This window comes from Ciconia boyciana, chromosome 15 (assembly GCF_034638445.1).
Source record: "Ciconia boyciana chromosome 15, ASM3463844v1, whole genome shotgun sequence".
Classification (NCBI taxonomy): Eukaryota; Metazoa; Chordata; class Aves; order Ciconiiformes; family Ciconiidae; genus Ciconia; species Ciconia boyciana.
In genome coordinates this window covers 5,979,118-5,996,656 of record NC_132948.1, presented here as the reverse complement: position 1 = coordinate 5,996,656, position 17,539 = coordinate 5,979,118, and the positions used below count along the sequence as shown (strand labels likewise).

General features: G+C 41.6%; 2 protein-coding genes across 11 annotated transcripts in view; both read left to right on the top strand.

Annotated features, from left to right (window-relative positions):
• Window positions 1-1,726: 1,726 nt before the first annotated feature.
• Window positions 1,727-5,191, top strand: LOC140659905 (D-dopachrome decarboxylase). Of its 2 annotated transcripts, XR_012045271.1 has the most exons (4): window positions 1,727-1,897; window positions 1,976-2,151; window positions 2,979-3,573; window positions 4,730-5,191. XR_012045271.1 is itself a non-coding variant. In XM_072880151.1 (3 exons), the coding sequence occupies exons 1-3, from the start codon at window positions 1,790-1,792 to the stop codon at window positions 3,049-3,051; spliced, it is 357 nt and encodes a 118-aa protein (XP_072736252.1). In that variant the 5' UTR covers window positions 1,727-1,789; the 3' UTR covers window positions 3,052-4,427. The 2 variants fall into 2 exon arrangements, 1 of the variants encoding a protein (XP_072736252.1); XM_072880151.1 differs by lacking the exon at window positions 4,730-5,191 and having other exon boundaries at window positions 2,979-4,427.
• A 1,642-nt stretch (window positions 5,192-6,833) lies between these two features.
• The window catches only part of CABIN1 (calcineurin binding protein 1), a 121,437-nt gene continuing 110,731 nt past the window's right edge, over window positions 6,834-17,539 (top strand). For 5 of the 9 annotated variants that reach the window (XM_072879978.1, XM_072879976.1, XM_072879977.1 and 2 more), the window contains exons 1-10: window positions 6,834-7,000; window positions 9,835-9,899; window positions 10,331-10,423; window positions 10,763-10,876; window positions 11,050-11,184; window positions 11,449-11,629; window positions 12,578-12,707; window positions 14,467-14,616; window positions 15,725-16,017; window positions 17,065-17,233. In XM_072879978.1, the coding sequence (XP_072736079.1) occupies window positions 9,897-9,899; window positions 10,331-10,423; window positions 10,763-10,876; window positions 11,050-11,184; window positions 11,449-11,629; window positions 12,578-12,707; window positions 14,467-14,616; window positions 15,725-16,017; window positions 17,065-17,233 (1,268 nt within the window). In that variant the 5' untranslated portion in view covers window positions 6,834-7,000; window positions 9,835-9,896. Of the gene's footprint in view, window positions 7,001-8,052; window positions 8,193-9,834; window positions 9,900-10,330; window positions 10,424-10,762; window positions 10,877-11,049; window positions 11,185-11,448; window positions 11,630-12,577; window positions 12,708-14,466; window positions 14,617-15,724; window positions 16,018-17,064; window positions 17,234-17,539 lie in introns of all 9 variants that reach the window. The other 4 variants (XM_072879981.1, XM_072879980.1, XM_072879975.1 and 1 more) reach the window with 2 other exon arrangements.

The window sequence follows — 17,539 nt, the reverse complement described above, 5'->3', positions numbered from 1 at the left end:
TTTTAATGGGAAGTGGTTGATTTTTTTTATAATTTTGAGAGTGGAATTGCTAAGTGGATGATGACACGTGCAAATGTCTGCAGGAGGGAAAAAAACTACCATGATTTTCCAAAGGCTGAGCATGTTTGAGAGTACTTGCTGCTGTGCTGTCCTCTCTTGGTTGTATGTTGATCCGCCTACAAGCATTTTAATTGCCTGCTCCAAGACCGAAACAATAAAACAAATGTCTTTAGTTTAAAAACTCTGGGAGGCCGTTAACAATCTGCCATTCACATGGTGAACCATCAAGAGTAAAGGACAATGCATATCATTAAAGATGTTTGTGACAGCCCCATGTCCTGTTGTAATTGCTGACATCTGATATTTGAATCTTCCCGTTTCCTTTTGGAGGCCTTTCTGATATGCTCGTTTCTTGTCTTGTGGGGTTTTTTGGCCTTGGAATTGGAAGAGATTGTTAGTATTTGAAGGAATGAGAGAGAAATAGAAAAATGGATCCTAAATGGCATCTTACCTGGAGGCAATGACTCCCAGGAATCAGGCAGTGGTGGCCTTGCACCCAGGGTTTGCAAGGTGGCTGAATACCCCCACTGCCTTTGTTTTGGTGACAAACTTGGGATAATCTCTTCTATTTACAAGATTATATCTTTCTGTAAATTTACCCTGGAATCTAGCATTTTTCCTGGGTTATTTCTTCTGCTGCTTTCCTGGATTTGAAGGGAGCATTTGTATTGCCACTTACCACTGCAAGCAGCCACCCCCTGCCAGCCTGCTGTGCCCCCTCCCTTCTCTGGTTGGGTCTCTCTCTTTACAATCTCTCTCCTAGAAATCTTTTTCCAGCCTTATTGCTTGCTGGTTTATACACACTGCTCCTCGTGCCAGTATTGTCTTCATTAGCAGCAGTGAAGGCCAAGCAATTCCCCCAGCAAAAAAATAAGCAACCATCATTTTTCATTAGGATTATCTAGAACTGTAGAAAACCAAAAAGTCACATTATACAGGGCCGATTTTCACAACAGTGCTCTGCCTTAAACAAGATGACCTTTTAATCTAGCTAGTTCATAACCTTTTGCTGTAAATGAGCACACGTAACCCTCACTGGACAGTAGCTCAGCTTCTGAGAAACCTCTGATCTGTAGGTTAGACACCTTTGATCTGTAGATTAGACTGTCCCTGTGAGCCAGCCTGCCGGGGTCACTTCTGTCAACTTTGGAGCTCAAAGTCCTGATTGCAGAAGCTAGTTTGGTAATTGTATATATTGGATTAAAAAAATAAACCTCTCTGCTTGCCTTTTAATTTCTTGCAGTGCTGGTTGTTCTGAGAAATCACTGCTCTTCCATTCTTAACCCTCCCTGCGCAGACAGGCGCAGAGGTGTCCGTTGCGCTGACCAGAAACGTCTTCCCACCGGCAGTAAGGACCATCACGAAACTCCTCTTACCCATCCGTCAGTGAGATGTGATTTTTTTGCTCTCACAGTCTCTAATAGATATCCCAGCAATGCACATCGTAAAAAGCAAAAGGCCTGAAAGCCACTTGATGCAGTTGTGGTAAAACAGAGAAAAGCCCCAGCCCTGCGTGGGGCCTGCACAGGGGGAGGGCAAGGTGCTCACCGTGTTCCTACGGGCACTCCCGGGAGCTGCGGGGGTGGTGCAAGACCCCAGCTGCGGGCTCCCCACCCCCCGCCCCCGCCGGGGCTGCGCTGCCCGGGCCGCTCGGGGGGCGGAGCGGGGGCCGGGCCGGGCCGGGCGGGCGGAGGCGGTGCGGAGCTGCGCTGCGCTGGGCCGCGGCGCCATGCCGTTCCTGGAGCTGGAGACCAGCCTGCCGGCCGGCCGGCTGCCGCCGGGGCTGGCCCAGGAGCTGTGCGCCGCCGCCGCCGCCATCCTGGGCAAGCCGGCGGAGGTGAGCGCGGGGCCGGGGCGGCGGGGCCGGGGGCGGCGGGGCCGGGGCGGCGGCGACTGACGGTGCCTGTGCCGGCAGCGGGTGAACGTGACGGTGCGGAGCGGGCTGCCCATGGTGCTGGCGGGCTCGGCCGAGCCCTGCGCCCAGCTGCTCGTCTCCTCCATCGGCGTGGTGGGCTCGGCGGAGCAGAACCAGCGGCACAGCGCCCGCTTCTTCGACTTCCTGACGGCGCAGCTGGGCCTCGGCCCCGAGCGGTGAGTGCGGCCCGGCCCGGCCCGCGGGCTCTGCCTCGGCGCCTCCTTCGCCCTGAGGGGCGAGGACGCCCTGCCTGCCCCGGGGGCAGGGAGAGGGAGAGCACCTCTTCTGCCAGGTCTAGGTGGTGTGTGAATACATGGCACGCAGCAAACAGAAGTACAGGAGGATGTTCAAAGTGATGATGGTGATGATGTAGGTTTCCAGGTCCTCCGTGAGATTAGGGTGTAATATCGATCCAAGACTAGATCGCAAACATTAAGTGCTCTTGGATGCTGAATCCCAGACACACGGTTTAGGTCCAGATAAAACCATGGACTGGTTTGCACTCATCCTGTTCTCTGAAGATGAGTAGTTCCAGCTGGTGTAATTGGTGCAAACCCCAGTGGGAATTGGTGGAGCTTCGCAGTGGGGTCGCCATGCCGAATGCCAGAACGAGGCTGTTCATCAAGCTAAGCCATGTCCCTCTCTGCCCCTCTTCCCTGTCTCCCCAAGGAGGGTAATAGCATTTCCCTGCCTCTTGGGTGCTGTCAGGGTAAATACTTGACAAGATTATGAGCTGCTTGGGTCATTCTGAAATGGCAAATATCTCATATAAACAGTGCTGAAATTCAGTCTGCTTTTCAGTTTGTGTGGCTGAAGTCTGGCACCTGTTAGTACCCTGCCCGTACACAGCTTATTTTTACTTCTGTTAAATTAACACCATGAGGTGTGAGCCAGCGAGAGCTTAGTGCAGATTTTCTACCTTGTTGCAAACTGGGCAGGGATAATACTTAATCGTAAAATAATGTTTCCTGTCCATTTAATTTTTGCTCTTATACCCAAAAAGGATTGTCATCCGCTTTTACCCACTGGAGCCCTGGCAGATCGGCAAGAACAGAACAGTCATGACGTTCCTGTGATCCCTTGAGCGGCCAGTTGGAACAAAGCAATGATGAAGACAACCCAGAGATGATCGGCTCCATCTATCTACTTGTTCCTTCTTATGATCAAATCTGTGTAGCTCTGCACCTTCACCTGTATGATTCACTTTTGTCTTTGCATCCCATGCACTCAAAGCTCAAGAGTGGGGCAATCAGCTGTACTGATTTTACTAAACTAGTTCAAGGTCTTTGTCTCAAGCCTGTCTCATAGTCCAAAGGCTCTCCCGGTGCCTCTGGCTAAGCCATTGCAGTCTGGTGATGCCATATGTGGGCCTAGAAAAAGCTCTCTTATAGCAGCAAAAAGTTTAGTTCCAGAACACATTTAGCTTTATTGAGGACCAGGGAGGTTCTTGGGTTCATCCAGATTTCCTCATACTTTGCAAGGCAGAGAGATCCTTCTTTCTGTTTCTCTGTGGCAGCAGAAGGGTCCCAGGCTGGCTAAGAAGACCTGGGAGTCAAATTCTTCTCTTTTCAGGCTCCCCAAAAGCCCTTTCTGGAAAGGTATGTGATTATTGGAAGGGAAGTTTATGCATTTGTATAATTGTTTATTTAAGGCTCATGTCAGATCTTGTGCTCTGTGCTCTACCATTGCCACCCCTGGTGGCTGCTCCTACAAAGTTTTATTTGTCCGCAAGATTTTCACGGCTGAATGTTTGTGTGCCGATGGCAGCGTGTAGAGGAGGGAGTTGCTTGTGAAGAATTGCACTGTCCCACAGGAAGATATTTTGAAGGTTCTGCTGCTGCTAGCTTTAATTCCTGTCATTCACCTAGTTGTTCAAAATACTTTTCCTCACCCAGCTGTTACAGGGAGTTTTGGGGTGATACGGCATCTTGCTGTGTTCTGTGGATGGTGTTTTCAGCTCACTGACCCTGTGGGGAAGTGTTTTGGTTTTTTAGGCCCCATATGCTCCCTCACTTTATAACTGGAATACACATGGCATTTTATTAAAACAGAAGCATGGTACTTTTTATGTATGATGTTATCGCTGCCTTCCGCTGATAATGTAAACATTTATCAGTTTCCCCTTTGTGATTTGGTCAGGTCCCACACAGAGCTCGGAGGATCTGCGAGCATGCCCTTGGGACATGGAGGTCCATGGGAACGCAAGGCTGAAGGGTGCTTCTGCACTCCTTTGTCATTCTGATTGGAGTTTTATTTGTTCATGACTTGAGGTCTCAAGATAGATAGTTGAAAATATTCCTTCTAATTACCATTTGAAGTTGGTTGTTCTCTATGCATAATAAACATCACTTATGTTTGCAAAATCTGTCAGGACTATAATACCAAACACAAATTTGTGTATCAGGCTAGGGGGGGCTGCACCTTATCTGGTTAATAAAATGTATCAAAGCTCCTTTTGATAAATGTCAGTTTATTGGCTTACAACGTCGGGGTTTTTAGCTCTCAGTGCTTGGAGACAGATATCATGGCTGCCCAGGTCTCTGCACTTTCTCAGGAGGTCTCTTCAACTGAAAGTTTTTGAAACTCAGGTAATGAACGGGTAGGTGAACCCAGTCTGAGACACAGCTGTAACTCAGGAATACTCTGTTGCAGGGAAGAGGGTGGACAGCCCTGGCTTTGCAAAAGGGCTTGGCCAACTTGAAGGTGAATACTCTGAAACGCAGAAAATAATGTTGCTTTAATTCTGATCTGCAGATGGCTCATCTCCTGGAGGTCCTTCTACATCGTGAAGGAACAAGCACAAACTCTTGCCAAAGCCTTTGTTTCCTTTAGAGAAACCCTGCTCTGCCCTGTGCCCCAGCTATCCTTTTTCGGGCCATGTTGGCCACTGCTGGGCACTGCCACAGGCTCTGTGCCTCCCTCTCGCCCTCGGCTTGCTCCCTGTGTGGGCTCTTGCTTGGGAGCAACCTTCCCAGCATTGCAGAGCTGAGCAGGAAGAGATAAGGAAGGAGAGCGAAACCTTTGAAAAGAGTATGCCATGCAAAGATGTCTGAATAAAATGGGTCCTCAGGGTGACTTTCCCGCCTGTTTCCATGTTGTGTCTGCATTCTGGGGTTATCTGACAAAACGTCCTAGAAGAATGCAAAATCACGGCAAAAGTGCTGGGTTAAGGACCATCTTGAGAATTTTATGGTTCATGGCCTTTGAGCTTTTTTTATAAGAGCAATTAAAATATTAATCAAAGGATCATTTGGTTATGAATTGTTTGTGCCTTGGTCTGAGCCAATTGATACTTTTTAGGTGCTGGGGTCTGTCAGCACAGAATGAGATTCTGAGAGTCCTGTGAGCTTGTGGCTGGCTGTTTTCCTTCGTAAACTGCTGGTGCTGAATATACTTTCTGTGTTCTTGTTGATCTGAAGAGATGGCCTATTTTTCCTCCACTGAGCTAATGTTAAGAGTAGGTTTGTGCAATATGCTAGGGCTCAAGAAGGATACCCTGCAAAGGGGTTATGCAGGCCCCTGAAACCCCCCAACAGCACACACACGGAAACCAACAGAAGCAGGAAACATTTTCTCACATCTCTGTTGCTTATGTTTCCTAGTTGGAGAAAATCAGATACACCACCCTTATCTATGGCTCAGCAATAATGTTATAAAATCACTTTCCCTTGAATGCCACATGCAGATTGTCCCTCTTCCATGGGATGGAGCCTGCCTGACATCTGGATTTAGTATCTCCCAGGTATGGTAGATCTTTTTACCACTGTACTGACCCTGTAACTTCCCAGGCTTAACCTCCTAAGGTTGACTAATGTTTCTGCTCAGCCTCCTAAGGTTGACTAATATTTCTGCTCCCAGAAATGGCCTCTGTTCGGTTGTTTGAGAACTCTGTGTAGGAGGCGTGTTTGCAAATTCAAAGGTAACCACCCGATTTTGAACACACTGTAACCATTTCCTAGCTTCAAACCTTTGAAGTGAGGATAATCTTTCTGTGTATTTACACAAGAGAGGACCAGTGAGGCCCCGAGCATGCTGAAGGACACTACTGACAGAAAAGTATTACAGAATCACGATAGCTTTCAAAGTTTTCTCCAGGCACAACAGTGTGACACTGCTGTTCACAACAACCCTGTTCTTAGTTTGTCATGACGGAAAGATGGGCATTATTTTCACCCACAAACAGGACCTCAGAGTTCATGCATTCGGGATGAAGAGGACTCTTCCTTATAGTGCTAAATGCTGACTTGGTGAAACACTTGAGCACAAGCTTAACTTCATCAGTGTGATGTGACCCCTTGTAACAAGAGGTGGCTTTAAACATGTGGTTATATCCCACAGATGGAGCAAGGCCCGCGCGTGCCTTTGTCGGTCTGTGTCTGCTCAGAGGCTGTCCTGACACGGCGCCTGCACCAGGAGGGCTTGCATAGGGCTGGAGATGGCACACCTTTTCTTTAAGACTCGCTGCAGTATGATCACCTTACATTTAAACAAAATTATTTCCACCAGGAGCTGTCGCAGTTACTGCCTGGCTTGGGTCGCTGCCTCACACCATCCTGGTCCCATGACACAGAAACACCTCCCCCACCTCCCAGGGGCATAAAAGCACGTTCCCGCCTCCAGCTAGCACCACGGCAAGTTTTAGGGAAAACTATGAACTCTGGGATGATTTCCAAACCCATTGGAAAGGGTATCCGGAATTTATTTAAGTTTTTGCCCACACACCCCACGCAAGGAGAAGCCTCGCTCCCTCTCAGGCCCAGCTCTAGCCGCCGCCCCGCCCCTCCCCGCCTCCCTGTTCCCAGCGTTCCGATTGGCTGTCCAAGGAACGGCTGCTCGGCCAATGAGCAACCTCGTTATTGGCGCGTGGGGCTCCGGGGGTTCGGAGGAGGTTGCCGTGGAGACCGCCGGTGAGGCCGCGTCTCCGGGGAGCCGCCGCTCGCCTGAGGGAGCCGCTCCGGGAGCCCCGCGGCGGCCGCGCCCCGCCGGCCGGGAGCAGCGCCGGCATCCCGGGGGCGGCCCTGCGAGGTGAGTGTCCCGTCCGCCCCAGCCCCGTGGAGGGGCCTGAGGGGCTGCCGGGGCTTTGGCCCTGCCCCTGCGCAGCCCGCTGGTGAGGGCTGCGAGAGCCCGGCCCGACGCGGCGGGGCCTTGCCGGCTCCCCTCCACGGAGCCACGGTCAGAGGCAAAAGTGGGCTCCCTCCCTCCCCCGCCTCCTCCCGGCCCTTTGTGCCACCCTCCGGGAAGCGGAGCCTGGCAAGCAGTGTGAGAGGCGTCCCCGCTCCTTTTTGAGGAAAGTTACCGTATTTCGGTAAAAACGGCTTTCCCTAAAATGTGCCGGAGGTGATCTTTGCAACGTTAAAAACAAAATCCCAAAACAAAAATCAAGTGTTTTTTTTAAACAAATGTGTATTTGCAGTGTATAGATCCCAAGTGTAGCAACAACAACAAAACCCAGGAAAGGCCAAGTCACTCCCTTTGTTTCTTATTTTGAAGTTGAGAATCACACAAGCTCTGGGAACGAGAGCTGACGTTTGAAATGTTTACTTAAGTTTTAAACTACTGAGGTAACAGGAGATAAGATTTTGAAGGCAAAAGGCTTTAAAGAGGTATTGTTGCCTTTTGAGGATGCGCTCACCTGTCATAGCCACAGATTTATAGCTGAGACACTCTTGTAACTGAAAAAATTAAAACCTGTTTGTATTACTTTATATTAAAGACTAATTCTGTTTTTCCTATCTAGTTGATGTAGCTATGTTCGTCTGAAAGTGCTTGTAGTGACATACTTAATTCCTAGATTTTATGATACTGTTGTAACTCAGTCCACAGTTAGGTTTGCAACCATGTACAGTGCCTGGTTTAAAAAAAAATGAAACAAATCCCCCACCTGCCTGACATACCAGTATAAAAGCTCTGCGGAGGCAATATCCTTGACCTGTTTTTTTCAAAAGCTTTACACTGATCTGTTCAGTTATGCTCTCTCAACTTGTGAACACCAGAGAGGAGAGGTGCTAAATATTTGTTACAAACTTTCTGTATAAATAAAAAGTAGAGTTAAAATTGTTTCCCCACCTTTTCTGTAGTTGTACTTTCACTGGCAGTCTAACCACGGAAGTAAACTCTTGACTGTAGTCTCCCTCCTGTTGACTTCCTCTGCTGCCTTGAGCAAGATTATGTGGATTCAGCAAAAGACTTGAGCATATTTCTGAACATAGGCATATTTGTAAGTGAACTTAAAAACACTCAAATATGTAACTGATTTGGGATCATACAGTCTTGTTTATTTAGATGTCATAAGCATCTGCACTTTCTGTCAAAACCTGGGGTGTTCAATATTTCTGAAAGAGATAACCATTAATCTCTGTGCATATATTTTCTCCGTATGCAGAGTAGACAAGGAATCCTTGAAAGAGATTTGAGGTTTTATTAATGTTTATTTAGTGACTTAAAGAGAAAAATGCTTTATTGCTGTGCAGTTGTCAGTCTGATTTAGCTGCAAGCGAGGAAAGTAAGCAGTGCATGGGCAAGCAAAATATCATTGCTGAATGAATGAAATTCCTGTCCAAGCATTATTTTCTCTACATGCAGAACTAATCATGATGATGTATGAGTTAATTCAGCTTATAGTTCAAAACTCCCACTGCTTCCTGCTGCGGTTAATTCTGGACTTACTCTTCTATTAATATGGTCTCTGATATTAAAGACTGTTTTTATCCTGTCTTGCATGTGTCATCTTTTTGTTTGAGTTGCTGGGAAGGTTTTATCACGTTGCAGTGAAGCTTTTCTAAAAAAGCTGCACAGAACTCTTTCATATTTTTTTGCCTTTGCTAACATAACATTTCAAGCAGTTAATAGAATATAAAGTATGGGTTTAGTTACGAGGAGAATGACTTACAGATTATAAATGTGTATTTTCCCCTTTAAACTTTTTATCAGTGCTGAAAAGACTGGAAGTATTAGTATCCTTCCTTCAGAATGAAGAAATACCAGTTAGTAAAAGTTCAGTTTCTTCTGTTTGCATAGATCTAATAGATCTAAGTGCATATGCAGTAGCTATAACTTGCTTTTGCATTAGAGGTGGTCTGTAGAAGTTGGGTCAACATACTCAGAAAAGACAACTGTGTTATAAACACTGGTTCTGTTCTAGCAGGGACAGCAGCAATTAAAACATTTTTAATCAGAGGAATTTCCAGGTGCAGACAGTATTTTGAGCAATGGGTTGAGTAGCCACTGTGGCCTGCTGCAAAGTCAATCTGACACAGATAACCTTCGTGGTTTTTTTTTTTTTTTCCTTTCCTGTTCTGTAAATATCCATAAGTGCTGTGGTTTCTAGACATGAGAGCGCACTCTGGTTTGTGCTATAGATAAAAGGTTCAGGAAAACTTCCATATTTTTTTTTTAAAGTAACTGAAGATAAACTCATAAGCTGTAATGATTCATGCTCATAAAATGTCAGAGTATTCAAGAAGCTTTTTTGTTTTTAGCTTTTGTCATTAAAGGTATTCATGTTGTAATGTTGTTCATGTAATGTATGTTCATTAAATATTATACAGTAACTGAATAACCTTATAGCTGTAATTACATTACCAATACTTCCACTCCTCCCTCACTACCAGGACTAGAGTCTTGAAAGCCATCCTGAAGTAATGAATATGCTTAACTTTGTATTTTATTCTCTGTCTCTAGTTAAAATTCACTTTGATGTTATTGTTCCTATGTGGTAGGGCAGTTTATCTCTTGGCATGGAGTGGTGGTGACATAGGACAGTTAATTGGTTATTGATTAAAGTATTCCCAGCCTGTCTTTTGCTTCTGAATGCTTTCTTTATGGACAGAATAAATATTCTAATACGGTTTGCTTTCCAGACCTGTTCGTGTTAGGCCCTTCCTCCTAATCCCGGAGAAAGACAGTGTGAATAGCTGTGAACATGGTAAGGGCTATTGAGATGGTTTTTGAGATGTTTTGGTAGAAATAAAATTAAAATTTTCTCTTTCCCTAGGACTAAGAATAAATTGTCATAATGAGGACATTGTTTTTGGAGTGATTGTAGTTCTTGGTAAATTTAAGAATTTGAAAAAATTCACTGTAATGCACATGTCTGTTCTAGGGAAGCTGTTGCTGGCAAGACACTTGAAATCTTGTTTTTTCAGCTGATTTCGGGGGGGAAATTGTTTTGATGTTTTATTATTTGCAATTAGCGGTGACTAAATTCATTACAGTTCTTGTAACTTTATGTAGAGACCTCTCAGTATTGTCCATTTACCAAGTAAAAAAAAAAAAAAGAGAAAAATCCAGTTTGCAAGGGAAACTGGGACCCATGTAGATGTAATGTTTCTTGTCGCGTCTCAACTGTCATTCTAGATTCGAATTGCAGCACTGAATGCGAGCTCCACAATTGAGGATGACTATGAAGGTACCTTCAAAAGTCATAAGACACAGACAAAGGAAGCTCAAGTAAGTAAACCCACAGTTTTCTCAATGAAGTTTTGTCTTGATGGGAGTTTTGTCCTCTCTTGTTGCAGGGATTGTTCAAACATAATTTTTTGTTTATAAGAAAGTTGTGTTACTATCTTATCTTTTGAACCGTCCTTTAGCAAGCTAAAACTTCACTCAGATGAGTTCTATTAGGTCAGTAAGGCTAATGTACTGCTATACAGTCTGGATGTGGACTGCTATATAGCAAAAAGCATTAAAAGTGAAACCACTGATATTCATAATAAATATAAGTATATTGTAATAAGTATATTTAATAAAGTTGCCGTACAAAATAGGTTCTAATTTTTTAAACCACAGGAAGCAGAAGCTTTTGCTTTGTACCACAAAGCTTTGGACCTTCAGAAACATGACCGATTTGAAGAGTCTGCTAAAGCTTATCATGAGCTGCTTGAGATTCGTCTTCTGCGAGAGGTCAGTGACCTTTAGAGAATGAAACTCTATAAACTATTGTTGTTATCTTTTGTATTACTTAATTTCTTATTGGCTAATTAGAAATGTCAGTGTTATCAATTGGCAAGTTGTTTGCTATTCTTTTTACTTGTCTAATTCCTAATGCCACATTGCATTTATTTTATCATTTCTAGGCAGTTCTTTCTGGTGATGAGAAAGAAGGGCTGAAACATCCAGGCTTGATGTTAAAATATTCCACCTATAAAAACCTAGCACAACTGGCAGCACAACGGGATGACTTAGAGACAGCCATGGAGTTTTATTTAGAGGTACAGTACAGCTGAAATAAAACACTGGAGCCTCAACATTTGTGAAAACTTGCCAAAATATGGACGTACACCTTTCAGGATACATCATTTGAATGTATGTCTGAATTCTGTGTACTTTCTTATGTTTTATGTGGTATAACTGGTCCACCATTCAGCCCCCAAATCAGTAGTGACCCTGCTGCAAACTAAAGCAGTGCCAATCCCTGTAGACAAGTGGATATACACATCTGAAATGTGAATAATGTTGTTTATTATGCTTTCTAGGCTGTAATGCTAGACTCTACTGATGTCAACCTATGGTATAAAATTGGTCGTGTGGCAATAAAACTAATCCGCCTACCTTTGGCTCGTCATGCTTTTGAAGAAGGTCTCAGGTGTAATCCTGATCACTGGCCTTGTTTAGATAACCTTATCACAATCTTGTACACACTCAGTGACTACACAAGTAAGTACACCAAAAAACCCCTCAAGATATGTGCAATTTTACATATCAATAAAAAATTGTAACGATGCAGTCATATAGGAGAAAGGGTGTGTCTTGTGTAAGCAGTACATTAGGGTACGATAGAGACTTTTACTTCATGATAGAGATTTTCTATTTCATGATAAAGTATGATGGTTTGTATCAATTCTGGTTACCCTAAAAATAAATGCCTGTGGTCTCTCAGATCACAGCCTCTGCAAGAAGGTTTCCTGTAGACTCTTCTCTTGCCTTTCAATATATGTTGATTTTTGTCTTTCTAGTCATTTCCAGCTACATAGTTCCAGGATTTGGGTACAAAACTACAGTCTAGTTCATAGTTTAGTATGATTAATTGTAGCTACAGCAGTGGATACAACTGACCCTAAAATTTTACATTGGAGTAATATCCAGTGGATTAACTGATTCAAAGGAAGTTTAGGATAGAAGTTGCAAGATGGCAGAAATGTAGAATCTGATCCTTTAGGTTTATCCTACCGGAATGGTCCTAATTCTCTTCACGTAATTGCCCATGCGAGCAAAAACCTGGTGGGATATGTTGCTTGTTACATTAATGGAATCTGCAGTTAAGACATTTGATGACATGAAAATGGTAAATGATTGTGATTCTGCTTTATGATTCTAATTTCTTTTGTGCAGGAATGGAGTCTTGAAAGTAAATAAAAGATGTACTGCAAAAATTGTTTAAACAAAAGTAATTATATTATTTTTCTGGATATAATACTTGGGAAGATATAATAGGTTATTTTAACTGTATGCATGTAATTATTTGACATGTTACAAAGCTATTGGTCTAATTTATGTAAATGTCATGTTTAGTTGGAATTCAGTGATGTATATGAAGGCCAGAAAGGGGAGCTTTTGAATGAACCAAAGCGGCTATTGACCATTCAATTTCTATTTCTCTGTCAGCATGTTTGTACTTTATCTGCAAAGCTCTGGAGAAAGACTGTCTATATAGCAAAGGATTGGTTCTGAAGGAGAAGATCTTTGAGGAGCAGCCTTGCCTCCGGAAAGATTCCTTAAGGATGTTCCTCAAATGGTGAATGTCATCTTATAGTATATACTGCATTTGGAGTGTAAATTTTGGGTTTGGGGTAGTTCAGAAAAGCTGGTGAGGTATAATGCTTTAAGCTATAACAATATCTTGCTGACCTGCCTTCTAAATAATAAATCAATGTCAAGTGTTGGTGCTGCTGACAGAATGTTCTTTAGTAATTACTTTTGGAGGGAGGTAGAAAGAGGCAAAAATCCATTTTCTGCTACTCACTTATTTTCATACCTAGATCTCTTGTAATCATCTTCTTTTGTTTTATTTTACTTATTTGCAGCTGATATCTGCAGCATTCATTTTAGTTTTCTTTTCCTAATTAAAACAAACAAACAAACAAAAAACCCCAAAAACCAAAACTCCCCCCACATTGCTGCTTTTCCAAGCAATTACAGATTTGAGACTTGATACAGTTTTGTCATACCAGTAGGTTTCAGGGAGTCTTACTGATTTTTACTGACAAATGAGTACAGTCAGAAGACTTCGTATGTTTCATAGTACCCGAGATGCAGAAATTCTTAGTTTACTAAGCTTTCAGACCACTGCAATTCTGAAAATATTTTGCAATATTATGTTTGAGATTTTAGTCCTTTATTATTACTTTTTTTATTGCAGTATGTGAAACTTTAGTAAAAGTTTGGAGTCATGTAGCTCTGCAAAGTAGACTGTCTCTTTCTGTGTGGATTTTATAGTATGAGTGGGTAGGAGGAAAGTGGGAAAAGAAAGTAGAGGCCTGTAAAATTTACAGGATCTAAGTTAACTGACCATTCAGCATCAGAGCTGCTTCTGATACTGTAATATGTTGCTGTGATGGCCAGCATAATTCAAGAAAGAAGTTAAGTTTTTAGTTTAGTTATAGTTCAGTCTCACTGAATATAGTAATTGCTGCATGTGCAGATAACATCAGTACCCTATATAAGTTGTATGTGGTAAATGGAATGTGCATCCTAGCATGCATCCTTAAGTTATGCAATAAATCAGTCAAAAATATGTTTAGCATTTTAGACTACTATACTTTAACATCTAAAATGTGAAAATACAGAGTATTTAGAAGATAAAGAAGAGAAAGGATAACTTAAATTTTAAGGCTCTAGTATTCTATGTATACCAGTAGACCTTTAACAGAAACTCCTGTTTAGTTATAGAAACCCTGATTTATTAAGCTGCCTTAGGTCTGACTCTTAAAATGAGTTATGTGATGAATTAAGCCAGGGCTTTTAGCCACTTGGTTTTTGTTTCTGGACTGTAATATCTTTGAAAAAGTAGATTATTTTTCACTTTCAAAAATTCATTCCTAGACTCAGACTATACAAGACAATCTTAAACTCCAAATTTTATTTGTGGTGACATGAATTCCTCAAAATAGCACTTTGGAATGAAAGGAATTTCTCAGCCATACAATTTTTTTCTGGACGAAAACCTTCTGTCTCAGAAACAAAACAAAACCTCCTGCTTTCATTTAATTTCTCAGTGTTTGGAAAACAGAATAGGACAATCTCCCTTTATCTTTTAATTTTTAAGGCAGAACAAGGATTTTGGATGGTGAACACTCCTATATGCATGCTATAAAGTTTGTAAAATAATGGTATTTGAATGCTTGTTTTAACACTGTTTATTTTTGTTACATTATAGGAAGATATCAAATGAATCTCCCCAGGCTTTTAAAAAAAAAAAAAAACAAAACCAACCAACAAAAAGCCAACCAACAAACAAAAACTTTAACTTGTCTTCATTTCTTATTATTTCTTAGTGACATGTCTATCCATAATGTAAATGTGAGTGCAGCTGAAACAGGAAGAATCATAGATGAAGCACTGGAGCTACGTAAGAAAAGACAAGCTTTGCTAGTGCGTGACAGAGAACCAGACCTCAGACTGGTCCAGCCAATTCCCTTTTTCACGTACGTCTTTATATTTTCGCTTTTTAAAAGGTTTATCTGAAGCTACTTATGCTGACAACTGTGGTGCACTTCCGATTTCTTCAGAACACTTTTCTGTCTTGTAAAAACAAACAAACCTCCCAGTGTTTTCATATTTTAGGAGTTTATAGGTTGGTTTGGTGTGCTTTAGCATAAACCCCATATCTATCAGTTTTCAACCTTTAAATTAAAACCAGTGATGTAAAAAAAATAAATCTTAGCTAGGAATGATTTGGCAGTCATTCCAACTGTATTGGATTTTTCATATCTGACTAGTTTGTATATGAACTTCAAAGTAAGTTTAGCTTTTTGAAAAATGTTTTTACTATTGAGATAATGGAAACTCGGAAACAAATTACAGTTCTTTATTTGCAGCCAGATATAAGGATACTAATAAGTTGTTATATACATCTTTATTAAGGCATAAAGGATTGGGTTTTGGTTTTTTTATTGCACGTATTTTTCTGGAATATTAATAGACTTTGCATGTAGGTCCTATTGCAGAGAAGTTCATTCTACTTGTGGATAAAGGTGAGATTTTTTTATTCTTGTTGATCGAATGCAGAACCTGAAAATGCTTCCTTTGACACTACTTTTTTAGGGTTCAGTATAGAGTAATTTCCTCAGCAACTACTGCGTAGACCTTTTTTTGTTAGAGACATTTTTGAAATTAGGCACATTATTGACTCCCATTTCCTTCCTACTGCAACCAACTCACCAGCTTCCTCTGATAACTTTTGCCTGCTGCCACATTTTGTTCTTGTTTCTTTAAGTGCTGTATTCTAGAAGGAAAGCTCCTAAGGACCTCTGTCTCAGACCTAACATTGTCAATGGTTCATATGACAGGAAATACAGAAAGATATTCTCCAGCTTTTCTAGTTGTGGGACAGATTTTGACACTCAAATATGTATTCCTCTCCCAGTGAAAAGCTGCTCTTGCTGCCTCTAAGCTATCGGAGAAAAACAATGTTTTTAATTTCTCAATGAATTTCATTTTCTCAATGAATGCTGTTAGGTTTGTAAATGTAATTTAGAAAACAATGTGACAAGAATTAATGAAGTTGTGATGCCATTGTGTTTCCAAATGCAGGTGGAAGTGTTTAGGAGAAGCTTTACTTGCCATGTATCACCACCTCACAACATGTGATCCTCCTCGACCCAGTCTGGGAAAGAGAATTGATCTCTCAGAATATCGAGACCCAGTTCAACATTTGATTCTTTCTCCTACCTCTACTCCTGTCAGTGTTATTCAGCCAACTCCTGTCAGCACTAATCCAGTGGTGACAATGCCAGATCCTGTATTACCTTATACTCCGACGACACCCAGCTTTCCAAGTCACAGTCAGAATTCATTGGAACCAGGAGCTACTGTAGGTGAGCAAGGTACTTCAGTCTAAGATTCAAGATATCTTTCCTACTTATCTGGATATTAAAAGCGCTACAGAATTCATTGGGAAATGCTGTCTTTAAACTGCATGTTGGTGGATCCAGAACCTTTTCAGCTTGCTTATAACATCTGGTAGAAAAAGTGAAGTTGAGCTCTATAAAATTAAGTTCTGTTAACCCTTCACATTAGAAAAGGAAGGCCACCTAAACTGCCTGAAAATCGTTGATTCCTGACTAAGGCATAGGACCAGTGTTCAGGACAGAGGACTTACTTTCCTATCTAATGGAATTGAGAGTCAGGTTGTTTTGTTTCTTAATTGTTACTCCAGTGCAGGAGTATCTAACCTCTTATGGTTTCGTGCTATTGACTCATACTTCAGTTTTTCAGTCTTTAAGATTAGAAGAATCATGACTCCGTTCCAGCAGTGATGCATATCAAGCTTTTAATGTTGTGAAGAGTCTTGAGCTCCTTAGAATGAATGAGCTGTTATAGAAAAAGATGAGTGGATTATTATTCTGCTCATGTGTAACTTTACAAACCTGAGAGAACCAAGCTGTTAGCTATATTTATTTGAAATTTGTAGCAAGAAGTTTGAATATTTTATACTGTAGCTGTATATGTATTTACATATCTAAAACCATCAAGGAGTTACCAGTATTTTGTTGATATTTGTGGGAATTTACAGGTGTTTCTGGAGTTAAAGGTAGACTCCTCTGATTCCCATTTCAGAAACTTTTTGAAGACTAAAACAATGAATTCTGATGAATAATGAAATGCAGAATTTTCAGTAAGTCTGCTTCTTGCCTCAGACCAGCATTTTTATGCAAAATGCCACAGCCAGTTTATATTAAAGTGATTTTTTAAAAATTATTTTTAAATTTTTGGCACTGTCTTCAGAAGGAAACCAATTAATCTCAAATGTTGCTGTAGAATAAAATAAAGTGTCAGCCACAAATAACTTTTTTTTTTTTAAATAAAAAAGATTATCCACTTTTTGGCAATTTAACTTGTCAGTTGTTTTTTTTTTTAAATTCTGTTTCTAGGTGACATATCTGCAGGTGATAAATCTAAGAAAGGTGTGAAGCGAAGGAGAATTACAGAAGATAGTGGTGAAACAGCAAAAAGAAGATCTGCTAGAGTCCGGAACACCAAGTGTAAAAAAGAGGAGAAGGTTGACTTTCAAGAGCTGTTGGTGAAATTCCTTCCTTCCAGGTACTGTACAGCAATAACTTTCATTATGAGGGTATCAAGAGATAAGTAGAGGAAGCTGTTTGGGGTTTCATTTGATTGATATGCTCCAACCTTAAAACCATTAGACCCATGTTATTTTTTGAAGCAGATGTGATGCATTGTCTTTTCATACATTTAATAAAACTGGTTTTAGTGAAAATTACTAAAAACTAATTGAAAAATAAGAAAGCTTTTATTAATATGAAACTGAATTAGAGGACAATGTAGATGTCAAAATGGATAAGGTAAACAAGGTAATCTTGGTTTGGACAACATTTGGGAACTGGA